The sequence below is a fragment of the Cydia splendana genome, chromosome 3 (assembly GCF_910591565.1).
Source record: "Cydia splendana chromosome 3, ilCydSple1.2, whole genome shotgun sequence".
NCBI classification, from domain to species: Eukaryota; Metazoa; Arthropoda; class Insecta; order Lepidoptera; family Tortricidae; genus Cydia; species Cydia splendana.
The window spans coordinates 21,225,851-21,244,591 of NC_085962.1; the positions used below are offsets into that span (position 1 = coordinate 21,225,851).

Here is an 18,741-nt window from a genome sequence, read left to right on the forward strand (position 1 = left end):
GAATTGGGGTAGAGGCGGCGGATAGCGATCACTCTCGAGGGTAAACACCCGACGATTGAATGTTAAAACTTAATTCAGGTCATTTTCAACGCTGGAGCAAAGAATCTGTTATTCTCCCCAAAGGAAGCGATTACCTTTTCAATATATTTTATGAAGCTATTACGATTCTTTCACGGTGATGTTTTTACCTTTAGGCGATATTCTAACCTGGTGATATATTAAATACAGCACACCTATAATATAGTAGTGTAGCTGCAGCTATTTAGTATGTTTTTAATAATTGATATTATACTCCATTGCTTACTTATTTTGTGAAATAAATACTAAACATGGTTGTTGATTTATTATGATATTTATTTTAGGTTATTAAATTTGTTTCATGTTGTATTTGTCTCTTTTAATTTATTTTCTGGCTTGAAAAGTTGATTTTCTTGAGTTTTAGACCAATTCGAACGTACACTGACATCAGAATAATTGAATCATGTTATTTAGTCATGTCTTAGTGCGTCTCGCCCGCGCCAATAGAAGTGCGAGCAAAATGCTGCATGACATCAGATTGATAGATGGAATACTCTTTATTGACACACCTCAGTAAAAGATACCTACAGCTTAAACGAAAAACAATTGATTAATCTCTATCATTAATCAATTGTTTTTCTTTAAGCTTTAAGCAGACAACAGGCGGTCTTATCGCTTATGAGTGATCTTTTCCAGACAACCTCATCATCATTAGTTAAATGTCATTCTGATATCAGTGTACATTTGAATTGGCCTTTTAGATTTGCACCTGCCTTGTGCCTTTTAGAGTCCTACTATTGAACTACACTTAAGGTTTTGTAATAGTACTCGTATACGCTACGCTCTTGATTCCACTATATTATGTTTGATCTGTCACTTGATCAGGGCACAAAAATCTACTCCAGAGGCTTATTCGGATAGTCATTTGCTTGTTATGAAACGGTTATGGATATAATCTGCACGCTGTCAACAGGTCAACAGTGACATTTCTTCAACCAGAATAGATATGCCTCCTAGTTTCACCAATAATGTTTATTCTCTTTATTACTCAATATAAAATCGCCTATCAGCCTATTACATTTGGGATTATAATCGCTCGAAAGGTAGGAAGAATAGCAACGTTTACCTAACTAGGGGTGCGCTGATAGTATATTACGTAGTGAGGTTCAGCTTTGAGACACAAAACACTGAAAAATGCAAATTTTACCTAGGGTGGCCGCCCAGCGCTCCGCTCGCGGCTCGGCATTTAAATGCAACCTAACTTGTAAAAGTTTGGCGCTTTGCAAATGAATGCGACGTCTCAGTTCGGTTCATTCAATACTTGTGAAATGCTTGATTTTTAGGGTTACGTACCTCAAAAGGAAAAAAACGGAACCCTTGTAGGATCCCTTTGTTGTTTTTACATTTACATTTATTTAATACAAAGGTGCTAGTGACCTACCGCCCAAGTAGCACAGATTAGCTGTATAGCAGCCGCATAATGAAGTACGAATACGCTTGAAGCTGGAATATAAAAGCTGCATAAGAGCTGTATAAGCGTCTTTTCAGCTTTTATAACTCTTAAATGGGCACAAATTAGGCAGCCTTAAGTTCACATAGCTACTTAAGAGCGTTGTAGCAGCAATTTAACGGAATTATAAGGGGTAACAGGAGTTATAAGAGGTGTATATTGACTGGGTAAGAGACCACCAGTTACCCTATATTCAGCTAATATGTCACATGTGCGCCCTAATACCGGGAAAGATTGACGTTGGGCTGAATAAAAGATAATTAATAACATACTTTTACACCTCTGCCTTAAAAATCAGCTATTATATTTAGTATAGTGACGACGAACGCAGAGGTGAACATATTTATATTGAAGCAAAAACGTTAAGCGCAACGACACCATAAGTCATTTTGTTAAAGTGTTTAGTTAAATGTTTGTACATGATCTTTTATATATTAATGCGAGAAAGATGTTTGGGAATGCAAGTTTATTGACATTATATATATACATTATCTAAGAAAATTTCAGTGCGCCACGAAAATAATCAGTATTTATTTAAATGAATGATATAAATAAGCTATGTGTAAAAACTATTTCAGTGGTTTGGACAGAATTATGAGATAAAAAGTTAATAATACGTTATAGGAAGTACTAAACTAATGATTTAGGTTAAGAACTCAGGCACAAAACCTTATTGTTACCCTTAAAAGTTGGAAAAGCTATTTCAATTTTGTAGGTTATATACAATAAAATGGCGGTCAATGTTAAAAAGCAACGTGAACCGTTAAAATTCTTATATGCAGCATACGACTGTTATATATCTGATAAAGATACTTAAGTGAACCACTATAAAGTCCAAGTCGTTATTTCGATACACTAGTGAACCTCTAAACAGTTAAAAGGCATATTGTGAACGTTTTAACAGCCGCTATGCAGACAGTCCCAATGGTAGTATAATAGGCTGCTTAGCGGTAAACATGTTCAGCGCTAAGCCGTATTATGCGCCACATGTGTTCGATTATACGTCTATTGGTTTCATAATAGTTCACTCGTTCTCCCTTATAATATGTCAGCGAAATAAAAGCTGCTTTAGCGGTAAACATGTTCAGCGATAAGCTGTATTATGCGCCTCATGTGTTCCATTATACGTCTATTGGCTTCATAAGAGGTCATTCGTGCTTCCTCAAAATGTCAGAATAATAAAAGCTGCTTAGCGGTAAACATGTTCAGCTATAAGCTGTATTATGCGCCCCATGTGTTCCATTTATACGTCTATTGGCTTCATATTAGTTCATTCGTGCTTCCTTAAAAAGTCAGCGTAATAAAAGCTGCTTAGCGGTAAACACGTTCTGCGATAAGCTGTATTATGCGCCACATGTGTTCCAATATACGTCTATTGGCTTCATATTAGTTCACTCGTGCTCCCTTAAAAGTCAGTGTAATAAAAGCTGCTTAGCGGTAAACATGTTAAGCGACAAGCTGTATTATGTGCCACATGTGTTCCATTATACGTCTATTAGCTTCATAATAGTTCACTTGTGCTCCCTTAATAAGTCAACGTAATAAAAGTCCACAATTACCTCCTTATACAGCACATGGCGTAATTTTATCCACTAAACAGACCTTATAACGGTTAAAGCATTTGATAACCCTTAAAGCTGTATAGGGTCGTAGCAAATATACCTTTATATCACTCTTTGCGTATTAATGGTAGTTTTCAGAGCCGTAATGCAGCTTTTAATCCGCCCTAAGCTATATAAATATCACTGAGATCTATTATACAGCTGTAGGACCACGAGTATGCTCTTATAAGTGTCTTAATACGCACAGAGCGTTAGATAGAACTAAAAGTGAGTAGTTATAGAGCTATCTGTGCTACTTGGGCGTCACCTCTATTGCAAATGACTTAAATGTATGACATGTATGGAAAAGTGCAATTGAGCGTTGCGAGGGGTTCAAGGCAAACTTTGCTCCCAAATAAAACACAACATTTTTCATCACACCAATTCGAGTAAAATACTAACTGTAGGTAAAAAGTTACAAATCAAATTGAAATGAACATTATTAAATATTAATCATTCAAAATCACCACTTAAAATTCAATTCTACCAGCCAACACAATGAAACAATTCAAAACTTGCATCAAATTACTTTGCCACGCTTGTGGATAAAATGCAACTTTCTCGTCAGTTTTTGAACAAAAAAAAAGCCTTTACGAGCCGGTGTGGTGAAAAATGATTTATTTTGTTATTTGCTGAGTACTCAATTGCTATTCTCCTCTAGAAGTTGCTTTTGTCAACCGATTTTCTTGAACTTTTTCAATAATTACATATACTTATATGGAATTTTCCATCGGTTCAGATTCTTTTATGGTGGAGCTTACAGAGCCACCTAGCTAGTCTTACCACTTTATCGGCGTGACTGATATATATACCCAAACCCATTCCTAATACATACCTTTACATACCTTATGCGGGTCACCGGCTCACCGCATAGACAACCAACGTCCAACATACTTTATGTAGTTGTTGTTCAGGCTTGTATATGTATACGAGTATAGTAAAATAATTTAATCTAATTTTAAAGAATTCGCATAGGAACGGTTTCATAATAAACCGGTTTTTCCTTAGGTAAAGCAGAATGTGTTTATTCCCGTCGTTTAAATATTACCATTTAATCTTCAGTGGCTTAGACGTAGACGTCTTACGGCAGCTAGCGCTCTGTCAATTCCGATGTATGTAGATAATAGATTAGATTATGGGCCCGATTCGGATTTTGAAATAGACATCTATTAGACATCTTTTAGACATCACCAAGATACGATAACGATATGTTTAAGATCTAACCTGTCAAATTTGACATTTGCGCGATTCTGGAGATACTGTTGAACGATTTCCACAGGATATGACTTAGAGATCCAATTCACATCTAATATATATCTTACTCTATCTAACGTAAAAGTGACATTGGTTGCCCGAATTGCGCTGCAAAAGAGAACTAGTTGATATCTAAACTATAACTTATCTAGAATGGATCTAGTACGTGTCGTCTCTTGTGAATATCCTGAAGTTCGAATACGGCAGTATTTTATTTCATGAGATAAATTACAGTACAAATTTGCCTAAGCCAAAATCATTAGAACTCACGTCACGATCCTCTCAAAAACTACAAACTAACATGCAAGAATTCCATAGAAATCATCAGTTTTTTTGGGAACAAATCAAATTATTTTTATCAAATATTTCTGTTTATGTTTTTGAAGTGAAAACTTCTTTAGCGGCGCTGAGCACTTTTTTAGGTGGGGAAAAAATGATAAACTCGAGACAGCGTAAGGCGTAACGCGTAAGGCGTCTCTCCTCTCTTTGTACCGCACGGCGAAAATGTATGCCTGAGCCCGCTGTTTCATGTAGGCGGCACAGGGCGCTTGCGTGACTTTATGTTATGTGTGACGGACGATGTTATTCACCAAAGAACTTTAGTCATAACGTATCATAATCAGGTAAATTATTTAAAACTGGACTTTTATATTAAGCAATAAAGCTCAATGTTCTAATCTTGTACGGGCTGAAATACGAGGATCTCACAGTTACATTCTAACTTTATATCACTCCAATATAATTCAATAAAGCTACATCTTGATGAAATCTAATAGTGAAAGCTAATAAAAGTGAACTCTAGTACTGGTTAATAAAACTCAAAATATCATGACCAAATATATTTAGATGCGAGGTCTGCAAGGTAACTTTACAATTTCTATTCGAATTTTAAACAATTAACGCTACAAATGTAAGCTCACTGGCCAGCAATTTCGGAACTAAAGTTTTTCAATAGAATGGAGGATGGGTCAATTATACATAGTGCTGCAGACATTTTGGTCTAGTCATTGAGTTTTCACTTCTGTCGGCACTCCCAGAGTGCAACCCGTTTTTTTTAAGTAGTCACACTACTATATAAACATTACATACTGAAATAGATGTTTGTCATTTGTGTACCTATTAAAGAAAAAGTGACGAAGTCCTTCAGTGGTGAAGGCCGGATTCAAACTGGCGTCTTTGAGTTTAGCTGCGATCGCTAAGAGCGCCGGTTCGAATCCGGCCTTCAGCACTGGAGGCCGGAGGGTTACTTTACTTTTTCTTTAATATATGACATCTATTTCAGTTTATAAGTCTTTTCAGGTTATTTCGTAAATAATTCATATGATATATTACAAAGGTAACACTATTGCCTACGTTTGTTAGTAAGTACATACTCGTATTTGCAAGGTTAACAGATAAGTTGTATAGCGTTTGAAGTCTGAGAAATAAAATCGGAGAAAAATCTTATGAAAGAAAATTTAATCCGCTTAGTCTGCTGTATTGAAAGTATTATCGTCCGTTTTATATCTACCATGAAAATCATGTGAATAGATTCAGATAGTTTTCTCTTTTTTCCTTATCTAAAGTAAAAATTATACATAATATACTTATCTTACGAGGCGATAATGAATATCAAATGAATATTGATTAAATATTAATCCGTATTTCCCTTGTAAATTCGTTTGCACAACATTAATTTGGTGTACAATTGATTCTATTCCCGCTATCATTTCTCATATTTAAGTGGCAGGAAGCGGGTGGGCCGTCTCAATAAACCCGGCGCATATCTAACGAAACAACAGTTGCTTCATCCACTCGTATTTATTGTCTACCTGTAAATGCCGGCTGTAAATTGACCAGTTACTTTCCCGATCTCGTATTTGACTCAATCATGAAATTGCAATAGCAACCCTTCCATCTGCGTAATAAAGTTTCAGTTAGAAAGACGCACAAGTTAAATATGACGTTGAGAAATTAACTAAGTTGTAAACTGTATTCTGGTTCGCAATGCTAGTAGATATTCATTAGATTTAGAGGATTTATTCTACTAAGAGAGCGTTGTTTTGAAATTGAATAAATATTTTATGTTGCTACAATTTCTGTTTCATTATTGGATTTTTTTAAATGATTTAATATAAGCACAAGTAATTTTTTATGATGTCTCGTGGAAACTTTTTTTCCTCAGAAGCTTATTGAAATAAGTACTTCTAATTCAGGGCAGCACGTGGATTCTTATCCTTCTGGCCGATTTCGGCCATGGCAACCACTTCGACTCCTAGTTTTTGCTCGGCGCTCGTGCGCCCGAAGATGGCTGACGTAGCCGAAAATACTGTTTTCGGAAACTATTTCCTTAGTTTTAATTTTAGGTTACTTTTTATTCTAAGTTTGTTATTAATATTGTAAACGGACCTTCCTTAATGTAAATTGAATTTGCAGAATCGTTGAGTAAATTACAACTTAACTCAAATACCAGCCTCAGGCTAGCCGGCTAGCTTAACTTTCATTCATTGTTACCTTTTAATCCTAAATAGTACATTTCAATGCAAGTGTGAAAAGTATGTTATTATTTACGATTCCCGATATGTCTTTTATGAGCCGTAGGCGAATAAAAGACACGGGACAAGTAAACAATAAAACTTTCACATTTGCGAAAAAATCACAATAAAACAAATATTGGTAACATGAGTATTACACTTACATTTTCGAATTTTCCCTTGAACTTGAATGATATTGTATAGTATCTATTATTCAGCACTATAAACTACGTTCAGCGTTGATTTACATTGCCTAAATTAATCACAATAACTCATTTAATACATAAACACTCTTACAGTTGCAATTTAAGATAATTTTTTGATACAACTAAATTTCAAGTGAAAATGGCGGGCGCCGGTTTTACTTTTTAATTTTTATATTTTTCTGTTAAAGACAAACGCCAACGTGGCAATGATAGTTCAATTCAGCCATATAATAAAAAAGTTTTTTAGTGAAATATCGTATTTTATAACGTTTTATTTATATAAGTAATAACAAATAAATATTTACTTTATATCGTGTAACAATACTTTTTGTACGTAATAAATGTGCAATGGCAAAATAAAAATAAACTTTTCACTTAAAATGGATTTTTACTTTTTTTTCGTAAAACCTAGTTTTTGCAAAGTGTTACTTGTCATTTTTTGACATCTATCAATAAGGATATTTAGACTACGTCCCATAGTAGCAACATCGCCATTAAAAGGGCATTTTGCACTATGTAACTATATTTTTTTTTAATTGGTAATAACTCTGAAACTAGGCGAATTTATAAAAAAAATATAGGACATTTTCGTCTCTAAATATGGTCAGGAATACGCTGTTAAAATTATTCGGTTTCCTCATGTTCCACCCTGTATAAATAAATATACAAGAATTGCTCGTTTAAAGGTATTAGTTAGATAGATAGATATGGCCCTGCCATCGACATAAGCACGTATGTAGTTACGGTCGTGTTTGAATTTTTCGCCACTCGTTGCGAATTTTCTACTTCTTCGACCTTGTATCGTAATATTCGTAATGTACTATTAACATAACCTTAGCGTTTAAATGAAGCCTATAGGCCAATTCGAGCTTATGTTTTAATCCTTTTGTTATCATAATATGCGTCTCCGCTGGAGTATGTCGTATACATGTATGAATGAAACATGAATAACAAAATGACATCATTTTGATATCAAAATGTAAGTTCGTTTTAGCCTCCCGATTATACTTGAGCACGATTTAAAAATAATGTGAACAAAAAACATCGTACTCCCTTTTTTTTTTCTTTTAACTGCACACTTATCTCTTAATTTTAACGTCTCCATAAATATTCTATGACGTTTCATTGTAAACTTTTCTTTTTAAACACGGATACAATAAACCATGCGCGCCGTGGCTTCCCGGTCCGCCCTCCATTTTGAATTTATTCACGTTTTCCGAAACCATAATAACATTGCGAACAATTTGTAAAGTATCGCGAAACTTCTCAATCTGGTCGGGGTTTTTCTAAATTCATATTTCACTCGGTCGTTACTCGAGAACTTTTAACAGTTTTATGCATACCCCGTTACCCTTGGGGCGTGTTGTTACTGTTACTAGTTTTTTTTCGTTATCAAATTTATAAAGAAATTTATATCATTCACCAAGTCTAATCGGATTGGCGAGCCCTAACTCCTCCAATTCGTATTAGTATTTACTAATAATTCGTATTAGTATTTACTAATAATTCGTATTAGTATTTACTAATACTAATACGAATTGGAGGAGTTGTACTCTTATCTGAAATTGGCGACCTTTTACATGTAGAAATTTAATGTTTCATTAGAGACTATACATCTTTGTTATATTGTAGTACCGTAAAATGGGGTGAGTAGGGATGAAATCGAAGTTCATACCTGGATAAAAGTTTATTTTTATATGTGGCACATTGATTTATATACAAAAAAAAGTGTTCCGGATGTATGAATTTTAGTTTGTCAATGATAATTTGTTGTTTCATTTCATAGTTTCAACGATAAACACATAATAGTAGGCAATCCCAGCTCACCCCGTAGTTGGGGTGAGGAGGGATTTCCTACTAAGGTGAGTTTTGAAAATTATTTGATCGACACTTTGGGATTATGAACATTATAATAGCTTGATTTGTTATAAGAATATATAATTTACGTAGCAGTAGCCTGTAAAAACCAACTCACCCCTCTGTCATCCCTCCTCACCCCATTCATAACCCAACTGCCCTCGTAATCCCTACTCACCCCATATTACGGTAATTATTTATTTTAAGATTATTATAATGTAAATTAAATCATTTATTTACATACAATATACAGGGTGGAACATTTCTAGAGACTGAGCTGAAAAGATAACGTTATCCAAGTGATCTACAATCGAGTTATTATAATCGTAAAGCTGAAGTAACAAGTAAAATAAAATCACTAAAATGAAATATTTTTATATTATATCAGTGACAACCCTACAAAGATATTTACATTTTAAATTGACGCATGTCATGTCATACAATAGGATCTACTTGCTAGGGTTGTAACATACAGATTTTTGCACTAATGTTTAACAAACTGTATCTCTAAAACGGTTAGAAATATTAACGTGATTAATAAGTGAAAAATAAAGTACGTAGCCTAAACAATTCCCCGTTTGCGTAAAAGTCCTTCGTTCTGTTCCACCCGATATATACAGTGGTACTACTAAACGAAATTAATAACTAGCTTAAATCTAAAATAGGCCCCTGCGGCATTGTACCAAGGATGCTGGCGGCATTTCCTCGCTGTATCGCAATGCTAATACGTTGTGCGAGGTAGCCGTCAGCTCTTCGGTCACCAGTTACTTCAACCAGATGCTTCGGCGAACAACTTATGCGCGCTGGGAATGTAATATTTACCCAGCTATTGGCTGTTGTATTTATGTATAAATGTTGCTATAAATGTTTCGTATCACTGTAAATGTTGTATTGACTTGTGAAAGAGGGCTTGTGGCCTACTTACAGAATACATTTTAGAATTTTGGTTTGAGAAACCTTAACCCTTTATAAGGCAGAGACGATTTGGAAACCACTTAGTTAATAAACATTTACGGAGAAGAACATCCTCTTTTTTATTTAACTATAATGGTATTATATATCGAATATATCAGGCTTTCTTTCCTCATTCATAATTTTTCGGTCAGTATTTAATTTTAGTGTAAATAATTAATCTATAGTATGTGGTCAATTTATGCACTATGCCTGTCAAGGGAAGCAAGCTATCGTCTTTGTTTCCATTACACTATTAAAAATATACACGTCGCTGTATCTAATAATTTGAATTATAGCTCTTGCAATTCACGATGGCGAGTGGCGAGACTCTTATTGGTATGATGACAAGGTCTAATTTTGATAAATCCACTCTCCATCGTGAATTACAATAACTGTACTACGTTGTTTGTAGTGCCAGGAAAGTGTATCATTTGCCACTTAAGATTAATAAAATTATAAAAGGTTCCATGCTATATCGATAAGTATTGTAATTAGAACTTTTTGCATGGTATTTGTAAATTGTATCGTGAAACGGGCCACAGGTTATAATTTTTTCAGTGATATTCGTATATTAATCCTACCCACTACAAGATACACAATAATGTTCGATTTACCGTATGTAGTCAATTAAACGCCAGTCTGTACAGAGCACCTTATGTTTGTTATGTAAATATCAATGAATTGAATCAGGTGTTGGAAACAGATCATCTGAAAACTCAAGTGCACTAACAGCCTGAGTGCATATATTGACCACATGTTTTTCTTAATGATTTCGTTTTCTTTTTGCCGTAGATGTGTTCCCCAGTGCATTACAAACATGGTAGTGTTTTTAACTTTCACGTAGCATATCTGTATAACTGGGGTCTTATAAAGGGTTAATAGGTAGGTACTCAAACGCAAAGGCCCACCTACAAAATCAATAGCTACTTGCTTTGATTACTGTGCTGTATAATACGAACTTCAGTGTAAGGCAGTTTAGGCAGTACTAAACAAAGAAAGGAACAATGTCTCCTAAATATAATAGCAGCCTTAAATTTTGCCTAGAAAAATATTTACTGAAGTAAAGTCGGGGTTTGTGTGAATCGCTTTCGCTTGTTCGGTTTGTTTGTGGAAGTAGTGGGGCGGTCGCGGCGCGGCGCCCGCGGCAGGGAACTTGCCTCGGCGCTCAACTCCGCTCCCGTCTACATTCGTTTGTTATTGTTTACAATTACCCCAAACAAACCGCCTCATATATTTCTAACTTTCACTCGAAACTTTTGTACCCACCTAATACAGGCCTACTTGTGCGGAATGATGAAAATTTTCCACCAGACACACGGCTCTAATAAATAACATTGTTTCTCTTTGTTTTGAAATGGTGCAAATGAGTCTCTGATGTGCTGACAACGAATTGAATTATACAGTTTCAAAGTTTCACATCACATCAAGTTTAGTGTGTCTGAATAATCAGCTACTTATTTTATTTTGGGCAACTTTAATGTTTACCAAGAACAGCAGATATTAAATTGATGTATTGTAGACCCCTAAACATGCCTATTCTGGCATATTATTGCCTCTTGAACATTGACGTATATAATCTCAGGACTGGCCTTACGGGCAATAAGAATAGGGCCAGTACAGCGGTGTGACACCGCTACAATGCGATTGGTTGATGAGTTCACATCACGCACGCGATTGGTTGATGAGTTCGCATCACGCGCGCGATTGGTCGCAACTAGCTGCGTTAGGCTGCGCGATTGGCTCGAATTGGTAAGTCACACCGCTGAACTAGTACCATTTTTAGTGCCCGTAAGGCCAGTCCATAGATATAATACGTCAATGCTCTTGAATGATGTTGAAAGAAGAAGAAAAATTAAAATTATTATTTAACACCCCAACGTAGCACACGAAGAAAAGGAAAGATATGTAGACACATACTTAAACATACTGAAACACACATAATGTTTGACAGATGAGCAGCGTCGTATTTACGGGTCGGAGTGTGGCGAGGAGCCGCCGCGCTACGTCAGCAGCCCGCAGCGGCAAGCCTCGCCGTTCCCGCTCGAGAGCACCGCCCGGAGATTCTGCCGGAGGAACAGGAACTCCAAAGGTAACTCCTATTAGTATGCGTACTTGAATTTTAATGGAACTGTTTACTTAGGACTGGATGTTTCTAAGTTATATTTGCTTATTGTATTTATGATATAACAGTAGAATATACCAGTCGACGATCCTGAAAATATGAATAATCCTATGCCAATTGAAACTAGCGTCAAACGCAAAATAGAGGGGTGTTATATGTTTGACTTCAATGCCTGTCTGTGGCATCGCAACTCTCAAACGGATGGACCGATTTCAATGTGGGTATTTATTTATGCTTTTCTTAGCTATGTTTGATAAAAATCGATCCAGCTGTTTGAAGTGTATCAGCTCTTTTGCATAATCATGTAAGGAATTTTTGGCATAAAATTTATAGGTTTTGTAGGTACCAAGCGCTTGTAACATTTTTAGAGTTGCAAGCGTCAATATGAGACAGTGTCCGTTTACCATCAAGCTGCTACGTATACACTTGTCTGCTTAATGCATCGTTTTAGTATGAAGAAAAATCATGTAAAAGTGATGAATAAGGCATGTGAATATTGGCGCAGGTGAAGAGCTGTTCGCGGCGGATGCCAGCGGGACGCTGTCGAGGCGAGGGCGCCGCTCCGAGGACTTTGCTCACGACAACAACGCGAGACACCGAATTGATAACGGTACGAGTATTCATTACGAGTTACTCGTAATTACAGGCTGTACAAAATATCAACATCAGCCAGCCAACATGTATATCGGCAAGGGTTTCGTAATAACACAATATTATAAAAATGTAAAACTTTTGTATGTGACTTTTGACAGGATTTTATTTGGTTGTTATATAGTATACACACCTACACCTTATAAAAGTCGCCCGCCGCGTGTCTGTTTGTGTGTTTGTATGTTCGCGATAAACTCAAAAACTACTAAACGGATTTACCTATCAATAGAGTGATTCTTGAGGAAGGTTTAGGTGTATAATTTGTGCGAAGCCGGGGCGGCTCGCTAGTCGTTTATAAAACTGAACGTCAATAAGGTATAAAGTTCTTCGCATACACAGTGTGTTAGTATAATATAAAAATTTTACCTTCCAATAAAATTGGTATTATGTTTCCTTCCACGTCGGATATCTTCATTGAGAGAGCAACGCGATCGTTGACCGATAGATGCCGCTAGCGTCTATGTAGTCGCTCCGCCCCACGCCGTGACGTAGTTCCGCTTCCTCCCTGCCAACCATTGCTCGCTTCACGCTGCTTGCCGCCACCATGTCATTGTTGAGGAGAAGTACCGTCGGCATAAAAGTAGCCTAGTAGCCTGCCAGGAAGGCATTACTCAGATATCCGACGTGGAAGGAAACATAATACCAATTTTATTGGAAGGTAAAATTTTTATATTATGTGTTCCGTTCCACGTCGGATATCTTCATTGAGACCTGTTTATTATCTCCTGGTGGCGAGTCAGCGGGCGCGCAAGCGTTAGGGCTACACCTACTGTCATAGAACTCAGAGAAAGAATAAATATATACGCCATATTGCAACCCATGAAATCACAGTGACTCGTTATAATGATGCATTACAGGAAATTGAGAATTTAAATTGTAATCCCAGGTTCGAATCTGACGTTAAACTGGTTTGAGAGATTTCTCATTCGAAATCGCATCCGAACCGCAGAATCTCGGCGAGTCATGATCCCAATTAACTTAAGCCAAAATATCGCTAAGTGGATAGTTTTCTAGCCAATATAGTTATTGAGTACATCGTGGATCGAAAGCAATCGTAGGCGAGGCCGGCTTAGATGAGACTGTGGCTGAAATAAATAAGCGCAGTGTCCCCTAACATTTGTGTAATTCTCGCAAGCTGACGTACCCAGACTACCTACTTACTGGGTCTATACATTATTCCGGAGCTTCTAAGTGTCAAGTCGGTAAGACACGTTATCTGGTTTAGAGCCGAATTTCGGACACAAAATAATAGCGTGAAAATTAACTATGCAATTACCCGGGCTACAGTGTAGTAGACTAAGGTCATTGACCCTGCGGTCTGATGCTAACAGCAAATGTGCGGCAGCTCTTCTATCGTACTTCTTCTAACGTACCTAACGTTGTAGGGCTATTCAAATTAGGGCAAGTAGATTTGTCCGATAGTGGTTCACATACAGCACTTGTTACAGGCTTATGAACAAGTATCATTCTGAAAGCTAACATGGACAATAGAAATAGATGTCTGAGATAGCTCGCTACTTCACTGGTTATAAGAGGTACCTGGCAGTCGATCTTATTTTTGATGCACCATGAAGACCATTTCTACATTGTGGGCGTACAGGCGGCCTAGACAAGGGGACGATCTAGGGAGTGCTCCCGTTACTGGTTTTCAATACAAACATAGTACCGGAACCGGGAATACCAGGTTCCTCCATATTAGTGAGACAGTGACAGTTGCGTCTCGTTCGCTACGTAGCGTTAGCCCTTGGCATGTTGCATGCATGCGCCAGTCACGCCAGTAGGTACATCACAGCGGACGTCACTCCTGATCTCGCCAGCTCGGTGTTGGAGCGTCCTATCTGACAGGAGCTACGCCTCATTCTTAAGGTCGTTGACTCGTAAGAGAGGGCGGTCTGATGCTGTGTTCACAGGACCGCCAGTAAATTGCAAGCTTACCACAGCTGCGTGAAGGCTCTCCTTATCACGCCGTCACAGTAAACAGATTAGGCTGGGAGGTGGAGACATCCATACCAACTCGTATCACCGGCAGCTGCCAGACGCGACGTGGTAGCAGTTCAGAGTATGTTAAGAAATACCGTGACATAGTGCGAAGACTCTCGAAAGCGGAGGCTGGCCAACAAGGCGCCTATCAGGCGAAGATAGTCTCGGCGGCTTCTGGGCGTAGCTGCCACTAGGGCGCGCAGTGACTTCTTGATAAACCGTCGCCCTCGGGGGTTGTACCGACCTGGTAAGTAGCAAGGAACCAGCGCGACCTGTAGACGATCTGCTGGCATCAGCAGTTTTTGCGACAGCCGTGGTAACGGAGGGGATGTAGTGTCGCCGTCGTTTTATGTATACTGTAGTGGTGCGGTTGTATGTTTACACTTCTGTCGTCAGCGCTGCAGATGTGGCCCGTTAACGGTTACTCTTCACTGAAAGGGTCTTACCTCGTACATTGTCTACCAATATTGGAGATTGTAACGGACTGCTTGCATAAGATGAGGGAGGAAGTGGCGCGAGGCTTCGTGTTGCTGAGGACTGCGAAGGTGTCACCTTCCTCCATGAACTAAAGTTTGCGAGTTTGAGATTGAACCGGAGGCGTTGAGTCTCATTTCTGCGAGAAACTCGGCAGCAAGGCAGGCCTGTATGTCGCGAAAAATAAAACTTTCAATCGGGGTGTTGTGCCGCGTGTCCCACGTGATGTCTAGGAGCGTGATAGTCTAATTCGCTTTATCCGAAAAAACACCCTATATCGAGCTAGTATAGGGGTATGGTCGCATGCTTTTAAGGAAATCGAACTAATGAAATCAAGTCTAAAATCAATTTTGGCGCTTGCGTAACAAAACTGTTTCGATAAAGTCGAAGACAGACAGATGTAAACTGTTGGAGTCCTCCTGGCCCCTTTCTCTTAGCACCGGAAACTCAAGCTTGTTCAGGCGCAGCGGGTTTATTTATCCCATTTTGTTTATTATGGGCTTGGCGCACGAGAAGGACTTTGTAAGACGGAACTTAAGCTGGAGAGCGCGGGCAAGCAAAGATAATTTTGTGAAGTCTGCAGACCTTTTCGATGCCTTTCACCTCGGTTTTGAGCGGTCCCACAGGGCCTTGTCGCTAGATGTTCTCCGGTTGGATCACTCCATGGCCTCGAGAAGTCGTAGGAACCTCGAAGCGGCACGGCTCCTCGTCGATCAGCACCTTTATGAAGCCCGGGAACGCGACGTATTTTCCTCTGAGTATCGACATATCTTACCGCTTTCAACTCCGGGCAGTCGAGCCACGCAGGACGAAGCTCCTTACGACCTTTTCTGCCGTCGCCGGAGGATTCCTTAACCGAAAACAAGAGCTTAGCGGTCTGTTCGTGCTGTGGCACCATAGCTATAGGCGCCTGCGTACCTCAATGGGACCATGTGGACAGGACAAAACTGATACTGTGGCGCCCAGCGCAGCTTGGTGGGCAGCATCGACGTGATTGTCGGTGCCATCATGGCAACCGCCGCCGCTCAGGAGGCGCCGGTGCGTGAAGCTAGAGGCGCCATCGTGGCGGCCGGCTCGGGAGGCACCGGTGCGTGAGGCCGGGCGGCGTTATCATGGCGGCCGCCACTGGTTCGGGAGGCGCTGGTGCGTGAGGCGAGGACCCGTCGTGGCGGCCCGCTCTAGAGGCGCTGTCGCGTAAGGCGGGCCCCGCCGCCGGTTCGGGAGGCGCCGGTGCGTGAGGCGAGACGCGCCATCGTAGCGGCCAGCTCGGGAGGCACCGGTGCGTGAGGCGGCCGCCGCCTGGCTCGGGAGGCACTGGTGTGAGGCGAGAGGCGCCATCGTGGCGGCCAGATCGAGGCGCAAGTGCGCAAGGCGGTGGTGCCATCGTGGCGGGCGGCGCCGTTGTGGCGGCCGCCGCCGCCGGCTTGGAAGGCGTCGGTGCGTGATGCGAGAGGCGCCATTGTGGCGGCCAGCTCGGGAGGCACTGGTGCGTCGGCCACCGTAGCCAGGCTCAGGTGCGTGAGGTGAGAGGCGCCGTCGTGGCGGCCAGCTCGATAGGCGCCGGGCCGATGGCTGGCTCGTAGCACTTATCATCACGGCGACACTGCTGCCCTCGGCGGCGCCATCGTGGTGGCCACCACCGGCGCGTAGGTCACCAGCGACGTCATGACGGACGGCAGCCAACGCGGCAATGCGTTTCTGCTTCCACGTAACTTACCTTCCTTCCACTCGAGCAGTCGGGACGCAGAAGCGCAGCAACAGGAGCGGGCGTGTGACGTCTCCCGGAGTCCCGCGGACTGGAAGCGCCCGCAGCCACAGGAGCGGGCGTGTGACGTCTCTCGGAGTCCCGCGGACTGGAAGCGCCCGCAGCCACAGGAGCGGGCGTGTGACGTCTCTCGGATTCCCGCGGACTGGAAGCGCCCGCAGCCACAGGAGCGGGCGTGTGACGTCTCTCGGAGTCCCGCGGACTGGAAGCGCCCGCAGCCCCAGGAGCGGGCGTGTGACGTCTCTCGGACTCCCGCGGACTGGAAGCGCCCGCAGCCACAGGAGCGGGCGTGTGACGTCTCTCGGAGTCCCGCGGACTAGCGTTCGCACCGCGACTGCAGCAACAGGAGCGGGCGCGGACTGGAAGCGTCCGCACCGCGGCTGCTCTCGCGGACTGGAAGCGTTCGCACCGCGACTGCAGCAACAGGAGCGGGCGCGGACTGGAAGCGTCCGCACCGCGACTGCTCTCGCGGACTGGAAGCGTTCGCACCGCGACTGCAGCAACAGGAGCGGGCGCGGACTGGAAGCGTCCGCACCGCGACTGCTCTCGCGGACTGGAAGCGTTCGCACCGCGACTGCAGCAACAGGAGCGGGCGCGGACTGGAAGCGTCCCCACCGCGACTGCTCTCGCGGACTGGAAGCGTTCGCACCGCGACTGCTCTCGCGGACTGGAAGCATTCGCATCGCGACTGCTCTCGCAGACTGGAAGCGTCCGTCCCGCGGACCCCGCACCGCGACACCTCGGGCTCCAGCCCGCAGCGTCGCGGCGTCTCGGGGTCACCTTGTACGACAGCAGAAGAAAGTCGACGGCACCGGCGCGCGGTGGCCGACCTCCCCTGAGCCCCTGTCGCGTCGCAACTAACGACACGAGGTACTCCCAGGTTAATACGACCTGCCCGAGAACCGTCTTTTAGTGTCGAAGTAACTTCTGAACGCCAATAAAACTAGAATATCATTAAACTGGCTCACCGGATGGTTCGTGACAATCCAAACCTCCTTATCGGCGAAGCGCGGCACCCGGCAGCGGCGCGTACAGGCTGTCCGCCTCCGCGCCGCCCGGGCGCCGCCCCCGCCGCCGCCGGCACGATGACCACACGTTCCCTCTCCGATGCGGAGCGACTTGCGTTACCACTTGTTAACGAAAACCACTGACGCACTTCCTACTTCGATCTCGAAAATGCGAGTTAACGGTAACGATTTTAGCAGCATGGAATGTAAAAATTAATTTAGCAAGAAAAAAGTGGGTAGAATCGAAAAGCACCGTTCGATGACTTCGATCGCGAGACCGCCAAAGACTAATAGTAGCGATCTCTGCTATATCTCACTATTTAATCGACCGAGCTTTGGATCGGAAATGTTAAAGCACCATGCTGCAAAAATATACGCAAAAAAAAAAAATTTGCGGACCATCGGTCAGACGGTCGACGAAACAATGACATGGTGGCGGCAAGCAGCGTGAAGCGAGCAATGGTTGGCAGGGAGGAAGCGGAACTACGTCACGGCGTGGGGCGGAGCGACTACATAGACGCTAGCGGCATCTATCGGTCAACGATCGCGTTGCTCTCTCAATGAAGATATCCGACGTGGAACGGAACACATAATATTGAATTGTTCCGTTTAGTTATTCCAGTTAGGCATAGTGTAGCTATTACGCGGCTAACGGGAAGGTGGCACGTGCCTTTGATAAGGATGCCTGGCATAGTTTCACTGCTGACGCACGTGGCTCGCAGGCGAGGCGGGCCTGTGAATACCGAGACTTTTCGACGTTTTACTGAATTCCACGAAATCGTCTACCATTATCTCTTACAAACGCGAATTTTCTGAAGATTTGCTGGTA

General features: G+C 41.7%; 1 protein-coding gene across 1 annotated transcript in view; it reads left to right on the forward strand.

The window, feature by feature from the left end:
- The window catches only part of LOC134806744 (uncharacterized), a 33,980-nt gene extending 18,745 nt beyond the window's left edge, over window positions 1-15,235 (forward strand). The window contains exons 2-4 of the mRNA XM_063780065.1: window positions 11,865-12,002; window positions 12,541-12,651; window positions 15,063-15,235. Coding sequence (XP_063636135.1) covers window positions 11,865-12,002; window positions 12,541-12,651; window positions 15,063-15,235 — 422 coding nt within the window. The remainder of the gene's footprint in view (window positions 1-11,864; window positions 12,003-12,540; window positions 12,652-15,062) is intronic.
- The last annotated feature ends 3,506 nt before the right edge of the window (window positions 15,236-18,741 follow it).